The 13,008-nt window shown below is 36.8% G+C and overlaps 2 protein-coding genes across 2 annotated transcripts; both read left to right on the plus strand.

Annotated features, from left to right (window-relative positions):
- The first annotated feature begins 6,312 nt into the window (after positions 1-6,312).
- On the plus strand, positions 6,313-7,002 carry LOC138888609 (uncharacterized). The gene is made up of 2 exons (XM_070170502.1): positions 6,313-6,642; positions 6,793-7,002. Exons 1-2 carry the CDS (start codon positions 6,313-6,315, stop codon positions 7,000-7,002), a joined length of 540 nt encoding a protein of 179 aa, XP_070026603.1.
- On the plus strand, positions 7,002-7,357 carry LOC138888610 (uncharacterized). The gene is made up of 2 exons (XM_070170504.1): positions 7,002-7,222; positions 7,270-7,357. Exons 1-2 carry the CDS (start codon positions 7,002-7,004, stop codon positions 7,355-7,357), a joined length of 309 nt encoding a protein of 102 aa, XP_070026605.1.
- Positions 7,358-13,008: the final 5,651 nt, after the last annotated feature.

The following is a 13,008-nucleotide window of genomic DNA, read 5'->3' on the forward strand; positions in this document are numbered from 1 at the left end:
CGATTTAAAAATTGGAAGTTAGTTCGCACGGCCTAGGAATACACTCCTCGATACAAGGTGACATCACTATTCTACCTCTGGCCGGCCACGATGATGAATAGGCTTTTTCTTTCTGAGGAACAATTTTAGATGTTTTAGCCATTATGGTTTAGAGATTCAAGAGAAGAGAAGGAGTGGATGCTATAGTAAGAGCAAATCGAGAAAGGGTGAACTCAGAGAAGTTGAAGGAGTTGAAGAGATTTTAGGGGTGATTTGAGTAGTAAAGTTTGCAAAATTGTGAAATTGGTCTATTTATAGAGGCTGCTTAAACGATTTAGGGAAGCCAAATAGTCGACCATCAGCTACCTCCAATTAATGACCTTGGGAACTACGTGGAAACGACTTTTCAATCACTTCAGCCGCTGACATCACGAGATTGACATCATGATCGAGGCGTGGAGCATCGAAGATCAAATAGTTTCTTATCATCTCACTCTAAGAAATGCGGGGACTATTTGTATACAGTTGAAATAAGGTATGCCCGATTTTTCGGGCTCGAGGGGTCACCTTAAGCTCAAGTTCAGGATGGATCGAGTTCGAGCTCAATGGACCAGGCTCGAGCTCAACGACAGAGTACAAGGCTCGAAGAATCAAGTGTTCGAGGAACGTCGGAGCCTAATATAACTAGCCTCGAGATAATGCCGATATGAATTTGTAATAGTATGAGCAAGAATCCTGCCACGTCCCCAAGATCGTGGCATAAATCCCGGAATAGATTTATACGAATCCATACTAGGCAGTCAGACAACTGTCCCAATAAGATTCTTTACTATAAATAGAAATATACCTTATTTAGGGTTCCCCTATTATATAAAGGGAACCCCAAGATCATGAATCATTGGAAATGAATATACTCTCTTAGTTTTTGGCTCATATTTCATCAGAATTGTCTTTTTACTTAATTGTTCTTGCTTTACTATTCTTAAGCAACCTTGAGGCCACCTTAGCTCGAGGTCGAGACTGCCTTGCACCCTGGTTTAATTCTACTTATTTCCTTCGTTTTTACGTTATACTTCTTGGTTATTAATTAGTATTGAACTAAATCACATATCTTTAAAACCATAAATCAAGTTTAATTGTTACTCGTATTTTTGAGGTAAACAGTTCTCAAGAAAATAAGCTATCAATCAAGAGATTAATTCAAACTGCAATTTCACAAGTTTGAATGCAATAATGTCTTTCTGATCAATGATCACTGCAGTACAATTAACTGTACTTGAATAGTAATAAATAGTTAAATCGTTTAGTATAGTAATTGTTGTAATTAAAAGTTATTCATATGTCATGAAATGATAGCTTGAATCCCACCACCAGCATTAAATCGGACAAATCTTGATATTGAGTAGAATTTGCTATTTTCGACACCTTTCATTTTGCTTCTATAACAAATTTGTTATTTCAAAGTCGGTCAAAATTTTCCCGGTTAAACAAGTTGCACTATAAAAAGCTCTAATGAAATAAATATTTGAATCATAACTTTCTCTCTCTACATTAGTGTAGGTTATTCTAACCTGCACCGACCCGTGGATGCCATGGCTAAGAAGAGAGGAAGACCGTCAAAAATCAACCACCTGTTACTGTAGGAAGCTCCATTAGTGCAAGTGTGATTGCAGAAACCCTTGAACAAGGAAGTACACAAAAGGTAGTGACCCCAATTGGGAACCTTCCAGCTAGGTCACTTGATTTGGGATCGCAGAATACAAAAGTAGCAGCATCGAAGAGGCTTAATTTGAACCCAAATCAACTAAGTGAGGTACCAAATTCAGCAAATTCAGCAAAGAGTATCGCTCAATCAAATGGGGAAGCTAGGGTAACGATTACAATGGAGGAAATGCAGGACAGACCATAGATTCCATCGGACAAAGGCAAATAGAAAGCTGACGCACCTCATCCGGCGCCAGAAGCTATACCTGAAGTTGCAAGGACAACCTTTTTTGCTAGGAATCAAACAGTTAAACATGGTATGAACCTAACCTATATCCCGCCTTAATTGTGGATGGAAAATTTGTGGTTAATCTAGATAAAAAAGAGGTTGAAAATGAAGCAAAAAATAGGGGAAATCACTCATTGCTTATGTGATTGGGGAAAAGCCGGGCTATAACTATATGTGTAGATATATTGCTCAATATGGGAATGTTTTTGCAGAACCTGAAATTTACCTATACGAAGAGGGTTATTATATTGTGAGATTTCATAGTATTGAGGATCTGCAAGACATACTATATGGAGGTCCATACACCATAAGCAGCAGACCAATTATTCTCAAACAATGGACTCCTGATTTTGACTTTAAAGTTGAGATTCTGACGAAAATTCCTCTGTGGGTCAAGTTTCCTAAGCTCGTTATGAATTGCTGGGGGAGTAACTCATTGAGCAGGATGACTAGCACACTAGGAAACCCTTTATTTGCTGATGGATGCACCACCAAACATACTAGGGTATCTTATGCTAGAATCTTCAGCAGTAAATGATCCCTCTGGAAGGCAATTCCAGCAGGATATTGAATTTGAGTGGAAGCCTGCTTTCTGTGCCATGTGCTTAAAATTGGGACATGATTGTGCCAAAGCAACACATGAGGAGAAGGCAGATCGGGTACAAAGGAGGAGACCAAGACTAGTTCCTACATAGAGACTAACTGGGCAGCTGATACAATACCCTGCAACATATCAAAAGGATCAACAGCCTATCAACGAGAGTAAAGAGGCTAAAGGAGGAGAATTGATGAAGGTTAAGCCAAAAGGAACACCATAGCTTCACAAACAAGCTGATAAACTATCGTGACCCAAGTTATCCCTCCATGAAACGTCATGATGACACCTAGTCTCTACGACTCGGTAAGCCTAAAATTTGCGGAAAAGGAGCGAAAACATAACAACTAACAACTAACTGGTAAGTTTTTAATAATAAATTAAGATGCTGCTCGACATATACAATAACCATTCTCGAAGTGTACATAAACTCTCCCAAAACCTGGAATATCATAAGTCATAAGCTACAGAAAGAAAACAGTGCTTCTATACTCTAAAGTCTAACAAAAAGAAATACAAGAAGTGTTTGACAAGATGAGGAGTAGATAGGGACTCCGAGGTCTCCGGACACGGCAGATATACCTTGAAGTCTCTACAGCTGTCTCGCCTCATTGATAATGCGGCTGATAGGTGGTACCTAGATCTGCATACGAAAAACATATGCAGGGAAGGGCATGAGTACACCACAACGGTACCCAATAAGTGCCAAGCCTAACATCGATCGAGTAGTGACGAGGCTAGGTCAAACCCCTACTGGTGTATATATATATATATATAATAAAGCAAGATAGAATGAAATACCGCAGTTAAAATAAATATGGTAATCTAACATCAATGGAATCAGAGAAGACAACAGCTCAAAACACAGAGATAACAACAGGGGATCTCCCGAGATACCGTCTCGTAGTCCCTAACATAAATGTGTAGGGGACCTCCCGGAATACTATTCCGTAGTCCCAAAGTAAATATGCAGTATAGAGATATCTCCCAGAATACCATTCCGTAGTCCCAAAGTAAATATGCAGCTCAACCAACAGAAATAACAGTTACAACAAGAAAACCTACAGTTTAGACTAAGTTCAAGTCAAGAAAATCAGGAAATTTCAGTAAACATGCTGCACAAAGTTCAAATAGGCAGTTAAAACACGTAGGCATGCTATTCTAAACTAAGCAGGATAGTTACATATGCTAGTGTAGTTCAAATAAGGAGAAACACGTTATGACTTAGTGAAAAACGGAGTTTTACAACAAATAGCCCGTGTATGCACTCGTCACCTCATTTACACGACGCTCACATATCAAAGCAGTACCAAATCCTAAGAGGAGTTCCCCCCACAAGGTTAGACAAGCCACTTACCTCGAACCAAGCTCAAATGAATTTGTCACAATGCTTTTTCCACGAATATCCGACTCCGAATGGCCCAAATCTAGCCGAAACCAATTACATAATATAGATATAACTACAAGAAACTAATCTATCTAATGAAATCAAAGCTAAGACAAGAAATTGGAAAATCGCCCAAAAAACCTACTCGGGCCCACGTCTCGAAATCGGGTAAAAGTCACATAATACGAATATCCATTCACTCACAAGTCTAACCATACCAAAATTACACAAATCCGATACCAAAATCTCGATCAAAACCCCAAAATTCGGTCTAAGAACTTTTCTCAATTTTCCCCAATTTTTCACCCTAAATCCAAAATTAAATGATAAAATTAATGATAAATTAGTGGGATATAACCAAAATCAAGTGTAGAATCATTATCCAATTGGTATCTATGAAAATCCCTTAAAATCTCGTCCAAATTCGAGCTCCCAAACTCAAATTTTGATAAAAATGGCCAAACCCTCGTTTTTTGAAATGTTTAATACTGCCCAGTGAATCCTTCTTCAAAAACGCGGAAGGCCCATCGCGTTCGCGAAACACAGCTCGCTTTGGCCCAGAAATTTGTCATCGCGAACACAATGCCCTTGTCGCGAACGCAAAGGTCTATCAACTCAACTCTACGCGAACGCAGGACCAACATCGCGAACGCGTAGGCATAAGGGCCAGGGGACCCAGCTGGCCATTTCTTCTGCGCGAACGCGGGACATATATCACGAATGCGTATGCCAACTTCCCTAGTGCTTCGTGAATGGGGGACCTCCTTCGCGAAAGCGAAGCACAAAATCTCACTTGCCATAAATTCCACTTCGCGAACGCGAGTTTCCCCTCGCGAACGCGTTGAAGGAATTGTGTGCAACAAAAGACCAGAAAATCTACCAACTCCCAAAAACCAAAAATGATCCGTTAAGCACCCAAAACTCATCAGATGCACCCGGAACCTCAACCAAATATACCAACCAATCCTAAAACACCTTACAAACTTAGTCGAGCCCTCAACTCACATCAAAAAACGCTAAAATTACGAATCACCCTCCAATTCAAACTTAAAGAACTTGAAACTTCAAATTTCCATAACCGATGCCAAAACCTATCAATCAAACCACGTCTGATTGATCCTAAATTTTGCACAAGAGTCATAATCAACATTACGGACCTACTCTAACTTCCAGAATCGGATTTCGACCCTGATATCAAAAATTCCACTACCGGTCCAGAACTTCAAAAATTCGACTTTCGCCACTTCAAGCCTAAATAAGTTACGGACCTCCAAAACATAATTCGAATACGCCCCTAAGCCTAAAATCACCCGACGTAGCTAATGGAACTCTATTCCGGAGTCGTCTTTACATAGTTCTGACTACGATCTAAATTCTAAGATTAAGCCTCCGTTTAGCGACTAAGTGTCCCAAAACAGTCCAAAAACCAAAACAAAATCTCCCGGCAAGTTACAATAGCAGAAATAGATATGAGGGAAGCATTTAATAGGGGATCAGAGCTATAACCCTCAAAACGATCGGTCGTGTCGTTACATAAACCAACAACAAGTGGGAGTAAAAGTCTAGAACATCAAACAAACAACTTAATTTGGCCAAGCCTAGATATAGCTGTTTCAAAAAATAATGGATTCCAGGTACTACATGAAGGAGGACATAGAGGAGAAGGCCAGAAACTCCCTGATACAGGAGGGGGGGAAACAACATGCCCAATGACTTGGATTATCTGGAGAGGAATAAATAAGAGGTGCAAGCAGAAGGAACGAAAGCAGTATCTCAAAGAAAATAACATAAAAATAGCTGGAATCCTAGAAAATAGAGTGAAAGAAAACAAAGCACCACAGATTGACAACAAGATTGTTCCTGGTTGGGAGAGAATAAGCTACAACAGAGAAACAAGGAATGGAAGAATACGGGTAGTGTGGGATGCTAAAGCCTATAACATACATCATCTAGCTAGTACAAGTCAATTTATTCATTGTATGGTGACAGGAAGGCAGAATGGAATAGATTGTATACTCACAGTAGTAGATGGCTTTAATAAAGTGGAAGAAAGGAAAACATTATGGGACCAACTGAAAGCAATAGCACCTATAATCAATAAACTTTGGCTAATTAGTAGGGACTTTAATGCAATCCTACACCCTAGTGATAGGTTATCTGGAACAACTATATCATTAGTTGAGTTAAAAGATTTCTCTGAATGTTGCAACACTCTGCTGCTAAATGAGATTTCTTAGAAAGGGGAATACTACACTTGGACAAACAAACATAGAGGGAATGATAGAGTGTGTATCAGGATTGATAGGGCAATTGCCAATGATGAATGAATAATTCAATATAGGCACTTGACTGCAATATATGGAGAACCAAGAACTGGGGGATGCTTACTCTGATGTATTAGCTGATCAGGAGAAAAACTATCTGATTCAACTAGAGAAGTGGTCTTTGATAGAGGAAAGTGCACTACAGCAGAAGTCAAAAGTCACTTGGATCAAACAAGGGGATTCAAATACTAAGTACTTTTCAGCTGTAAAGAAAGAGAAGCAACAGAAGAAGCAAATAACTGAGATCAAATCATTGTTGGGGGTCAATCTTCTGGATCCTGAAGCTATCAAAAAAGAATTTCTCAGCTTTTACAAATCCTTGATGGGAACTGCAGCATCAAAACTACCAATAGTGAATAGATTGGTAATGAGAAATGGCCCTTGCTTATCACATACTTAGCAGCTAGAGCTTTGTGCACCAATTACAGAAGAGGAAATCAATGAAGGACTGAGCTCAATTGGAGATGATAAGGCTCCAGGAATTGATGGATTTAATGTTGTCTTTTTCAAGCAGACACTGTCCATTATTAAGAATGAAGTTTGTGAAACTGTGCAAGATTTTTTCATCACAAGAACCTTGTATAAAGCTATAAACTGCACTGCACTTACTCTGGTGCCTAAGGTTCCAAATCCAGATACAGTTAAAGACTATAGGTCTATTCTTGCTGTACAGTGCTATACAAGATTATTGCTAAGGTCATCACCAGCAGATTACAGAAAGTAATGGCCTACATCATCTCAGAGGCTCATGCAGGGTTTATTCCAGGAAGGAAGATAGCAGACAACATCATTCTGGCACATGAACTTATCAAATCTGATGGTAGGAAGCATATCTCCCCTAGATGTATGATAAAGGTAGATCTACAAAAAGCTTATGACTTATTGGAGTGGATCTACCTAGAGCAAGTTATGGAAGGACTGAAGTTCCCAAAGAAGTTCATTGGGTAATGAAATGTATCAAAACAGTTAATTACTCTATTCTACTCAATAGAGAATCAGTTGCACCATTTAATGCAGCCAAAGGCCTGAGACAAAGAGATCTTATATCTCATTTTCTCTTTGCCATTGCCATGGAGTAGTTGAGTCGACTATTTAAAGATCTACAACATGAGAAAAGCTATAAATTTCATCCAAGTTGTAGAAGGCTGGGGATCACTCGCCCAAGCTTCGTTGATGATCTGTTGCTGTTTGCTAGAGGAGATAGTGAATCTGCGTAGAGACTTCATGCATGTTTTACTACTTTCTCAACAGCCTCGGGGTTGCAAGCTAACTTAACCAAAATTGCAGTCTATTGTGGAGGACTGACACAGAGGGAGAAAGAGGCTATTTCAACTGCTAGGTTACTCACTAGGGAAACTTTCTTTTAAATATCTAGGGGTACTTCTAGACACTAAGAAGCTCACCATGGTTCAGTGGCAACCCTTCATGGCAAAGATTGTGGCTAAAATGTCTTCATGGTCTGCAAAGAAGCTATCATATGCTGGAGAATTCAATTGATTCAAACAGTGTTATTTGGTATCCAATCTTATTGGGCTCAACTCTCCCCTCTACCAGCTAAGGTGACACAAATAGTTGAAGCCTAATGCAGAAGCTACCTGTGGTTTGGGGGTGATACAATAACAAAGAAGGTCCTTGTTGCTTGGGAGAAGATCTGCCTGCCTAAGGCTACGGGGGGAGGGGGGGCTCAACTTGCATAATCTCCATATATGGAACAATGCAGCAATTGCAACGACACACTGGGATTTCACTCATAAGCAGGATAAACTTTAGATAAAATGGATCCATGCCTTTTACATCAGGGAGCAGAGTTTGGGAACTATGACCATTCCACAAACCTCTAGTTGGATGGTTAGGAAAATTCTGGGGGAAAGAGATACCATTGGGCAGCTAAACAGACCCATTTCTGAACATAAGAGTGTCATTAAACAAATATACTTATAACTGATACCAGAATACCCAAAGGTAAGGTGGAGAAAATTAATGTTCTAGAACTTTGCAAGACCAAAAGCCTTATTCACAATGTGGCTGAAATGCCAGGACAGACTTCTAACAATGGATATATTGCTGAGATGGGGCCTTAATGTACAAGTTGTATGTGCAATGTGTCACGCTCAAAATGAATCAAGAAACCATTTATTTGCTGAATGTAGATATGCTAAGGCAATTTGGAACAAAGTCAGCAAGTGGGCGCAACAACAACTCTATGGTGGCAACAACTGGGAACTACAATTCCAAGAGATTATTATAAGTATACAAGGGAAGACAACAAAGGCCAAACTCACTAACATGATATATGCTGAAGTTATATATGCCATATGGAATGAGAGGAAGTATTTGAAGGGGTGGCTAGAGATTGTAAAGGAGTGGCACAAGAGATAGCATGTATCTGTAGCTGCAGGGCTACTAGGGAAATGAAATACTTAATGCAAAAGCTAGTTTTCTAAGTTTCTACTTAAACTACACATAGCAATGTTGTATAATAAATATGAGATCTCTAATTATGTTTCTTCTTTTTGAAATTAGCTAGCTGAGTTGTGCTAAACTAATAATTTGTAATTGCTTTGGTGATTAATAGAAGCCTAATTAATTACAAACAAAAAAATTAAGTTGCATTATATTGAAACCGCTTATGGCCAATTTCACTATTATAAAGTGAGGCCTTTGGAAGGGCAAATGCAATATTTAGAAGGTACAAATTTCATGGGACGATCTTTATGGCCATTCTCCTATACTCATTTTTTTAAAAATTAAAATTAATTTTGAAAGTATAAACAATTTCAGAATTTTTTTCTCCTCCTTTTCTTCTTCTTCTTCTTCTTCTTCTTCTTCTTCTTCTTTTTCTTCTTCTTCTTCTTCTTCTTCTTCTTTTTAGTTGCTATGAAAATAAAGGAGGCAATGGATTAACATGGCATTTGTTAGCATATTTTAAATCGATTTAGGTGTTTTACAGTAGTGTAGTGATATGACGCTCCTTACTTTGCTACTGCTTAGGGCTTTTTCTTCTTCTTATTATTAGTTGCAAATTAGTTTTGTTAGACATGTTGTTATTTTGACAATTGATAATTGAAGTTTATTCTTCATGATATTTGAATGTTATGTTTCAAACCTGAGCTCATTTAGAGTAGATTTGGGTATTGAACTGTGTATTGAATTGTTGAAATTCGAATAACAAGTTTATGTTTACGAGTAATTTGCACTTCATAATAAAAGTCTTAAGTGTATGAAAAATTAATTGCACTTCAGACCAATTAAGTCTTAAGTGCTTTTTAAGTGCAATTTCTGTACTTAAGAGTAAAAAAGTCTTAAGTGCATGTAAATATTAGCTGCACTTTAGACTAAAATATTTTTAAATGCATCTTTAGTTTGCAACTTCGTAAATGAATTTTTCCAATGTCAAGCCCGTTAAATCTAAATCTGATCTTAAAGCGGATAATATTATAAATTTTTATGTAATGCGGATATAAATTCGATAAGAAATCTAAAGCTGAGTATATATGCAAAGCTCCCATTTAGTACCGACTTGAAAAGGTTAAAATGAATGTAGTTTATTTTGGGCCAATTCAGAAACATGAATATCTAAGACTTTTGTGAAAAACATAGGATAGATCGAGAACCCAAAAACTGAGGGTGTTTACTTTGTTTGGCATGGTATGACAACTAGGTATAACAATTGGCATAAAAAAGCCAACGTTTTAGGATTTGGCATATGGTAGCCTAAAGTTATTCTCTCTCTCTTCTAATGGTTCAACTACCATCCTAAAAATAAGCCCCAGCAAAATTATTTTCCTTAAAAATAGCAAAAATATTTAAAATCCAATCTCTCTTCTCTCATAGCAACCATCATCCTAGAAATTAGGTTCCATTTCCTTCAGTAGTATCCGGAAAAATTTCCAAATATTTTTATATTATTTTTTTTAGTTTTTTATCTGTATATTCAAATATATATAACACGAAAATAAATATATTATTTGTATATCATCGTTTATAACATAATAAAAATGTGTATATTAAAATTTTATTTTCCTTCTTTGTATAACACATTTCAGATTGAAAACTCAAGTTCAAGACGACTCCACACGTGTATCCCCCATTGTATCCCATGTATATCTCTATGTACATCGGTGATATCTCATGTGTATCTGTGCATATCCATGAAAATTTGTATTATATATACGAAATACAATGTGATATACACGGGCGTCCATAAAAAATTTATGTTGTATACACGATATACAAAGTGATATAGTTGTCCTTAAAAACCTGTTTGTGATATACACGATATACAATGTGATATACACATGTCGAAGTTGGATTTTTAGTCCGATTTTTTAAAACCTAAAATCAGTCTAAATCACTTCTAATCTTGCTCAAATTTGTATATAACCTCGTTTAAGTATTTTCAACCAATTTTAATCGCACACACTCATTCAATCCAACCAAAAAAAGAAGAGAGAAGAAAAACAAAATTGAAATGTATTTTTTTCTCTCTTAGTTTTTGCTTCTGATTTTCTTTGATGTGAGATCGACTTACCTTTTCATCCCACTATTATTTTTTTGCATAATTTGCAAGAATTTTTGTTAAACTATGATAGCGAAAGAGAAGCGATAGAAGAAGAAATACAAGGAGAGAAAGGGAGAGGGAAATAGTGAACAAGAAGAGAAGTGAGCGGCGGAGTGGGGGTAGGGGGCAGACGATTTGGGGTCAATTATTTGAGAGAGAATATATAGTTGTTTTTTAGAATTTGACTATATAATGCCAATTTTTGGGGCTATCATTGCCAAACTTAATATAAGACTAAAAATTTGCCAATTCCGGTTATGTGTTGTCACCTGGTGCCATTTTATCGTTTACTTTGGACCAATTTAAAACTTCCTTCTTTGAAAGGAAAGGACTAGCTGCATGAGATTAAAATACTTTGGGGCCGGCAAACCACAAGACTATTGGGCTAAGAAGCTCCAATGAGATGGAGTTGGGCTTGTGGACGACCTAACAACAATTATGGGCTCACATATTTGACAGTAGTCCGGAAGTCCAATTCAGCCACTTGTTCTAGCATAATATGTAACCCGACAACTTCATTTCATAATCCTTATGTAATGTTAAACAAGTTATCAATCTACGGTTGCTCTGAAATTTTTTGACCACTGGCTCAAAATGCTGAGTAACAAAGAATTAGGTGGTAAATTTACTGTCCTTTTCACCCCCATCAATTTACTATCCTTCTCACTTAGTATATTATAGTTTGTTGACTTGAATTTGTGAATTAAACTTCATCAGTAATACTTAGTATTTCTTGATTATTTTATTTTCATTTTCACTTGACTTGAGTACTTAAATTAGGAAATTAAACTTTAGCATTTTTTCTTTGAATATATTGAAATTCAAAAATAGCCATATTTACAAGTGGTCATTTAAAAATAACCACAATTTCAAAAGTGATCGAAATTTAGCAACTTTTCATGTAAAGATAAATCTGAACGAAAACACTGTTCAAAATTCGGAAAAATACTCCAGTATAATATACTGGTCCAGCATAATATACTAGAGATTGGAGCACCGATGCTCCAATCTCGAGTATATTATATTGGAACTTTTCGCGTGTTGGAGTTCCATCATAATATGCTGGAAGTTCATACACATGTGCACTGATCTCCAGTATATTATACTGAAATTTTCCGTGTTGCAACAAAATTGTGGCTATTTTTCAATAACTTTGCAAACGCTGACTATTTTTGAATGACAAATCTGAAAGATGGCTAGCCCATGCTATTTTTACACCAAAGTTAATAACTTTCTTATTTGCAGATGTTCAAGCATTATGTTGATATTTGGGCCTCTGCTGACTGATCAGATAGTACAAAAAAAAAGACAATTCTTTTCGGTATGTCAAACTGCATACGGTTTTATGTTAGGGAAACTTACACAAATATCCTAAATAAGTTTCAACTTACCAACCTCTAGCCAATAGTTATAGACATACCAAAATTAGCCAAATACATATAAAAATTGAAAAACCAAATAAATAAGGTTCTCTATCGAAGAATCACATGCAAAAATCACCTTTCATATTTTCAAGCATGATTAACAACATTAGATGCAAGACGGAAAGGAAATATCATGAATGAAGTAGCAAATAAGGTGATGAAATAAAAAATAAAAAATATCATATTCCAAAAATCTAAGAAAAAAAGAAACTTTTTCAATGGGTGTAGTTGAAATTCATTGAAAACATATAGATAAGTAATATACAAAATTTGAGGAAGATTAGAGGTGATTTGGACTGGTTTTGTATCAAAATTCGTAATTAAATCAAGTTCAAAAAATTCTTCAGTGACACGCGTATCAAACATGTATCACGCATGTAGGTATCATGGATATACATGTGATACACAATTGATACAAATATGATACATATGTGATACTAAGTAGAGATTTTGACTGCTTAATTGCTCTCTTTTATTTGCGTTTTAGCTCAAAAATGCTTAAAGGTATTTCCGGAAACTAACGAAATATGTTTACTTGTAGGAATATTGGGAAACGAGCCAAAGAAGGAAAAATCAACTCATAAAGGAGTCAAAAGTGAACAAGCGCCAAAATTGGTCAATGAGGCTAGCAGTGCAGACCGCACTATTCTAGTGCGCCACAGAATGAGATTCAGAGATAGGGGTTTTAGACAGCTCAGACAGTGCAGACCACATCAAAAATATGCGATCGTAGGAGATCAAGTGT

This window comes from Nicotiana sylvestris, chromosome 3, assembly GCF_000393655.2.
Source record: "Nicotiana sylvestris chromosome 3, ASM39365v2, whole genome shotgun sequence".
Lineage (NCBI taxonomy): Eukaryota > Viridiplantae > Streptophyta > Magnoliopsida > Solanales > Solanaceae > Nicotiana > Nicotiana sylvestris.

Excerpts from the sequence above, each read along its gene's own strand:
- LOC138888610 (XM_070170504.1), top strand. The coding sequence starts at position 7,002 with ATGGCCTACATCATCTCAGAGGCTCATGCAGGGTTTATTCCAGGAAGG. Across the intron at positions 7,223-7,269 it reads TTCCCAAAGAAGTTCATTGG|AGAATCAGTTGCACCATTTA; the intron begins GTAATGAAATGT and ends TCTACTCAATAG.
- LOC138888609 (XM_070170502.1), top strand. The coding sequence starts at position 6,313 with ATGGAGAACCAAGAACTGGGGGATGCTTACTCTGATGTATTAGCTGAT. Across the intron at positions 6,643-6,792 it reads TACCAATAGTGAATAGATTG|ACACTGTCCATTATTAAGAA; the intron begins GTAATGAGAAAT and ends TTTTTCAAGCAG.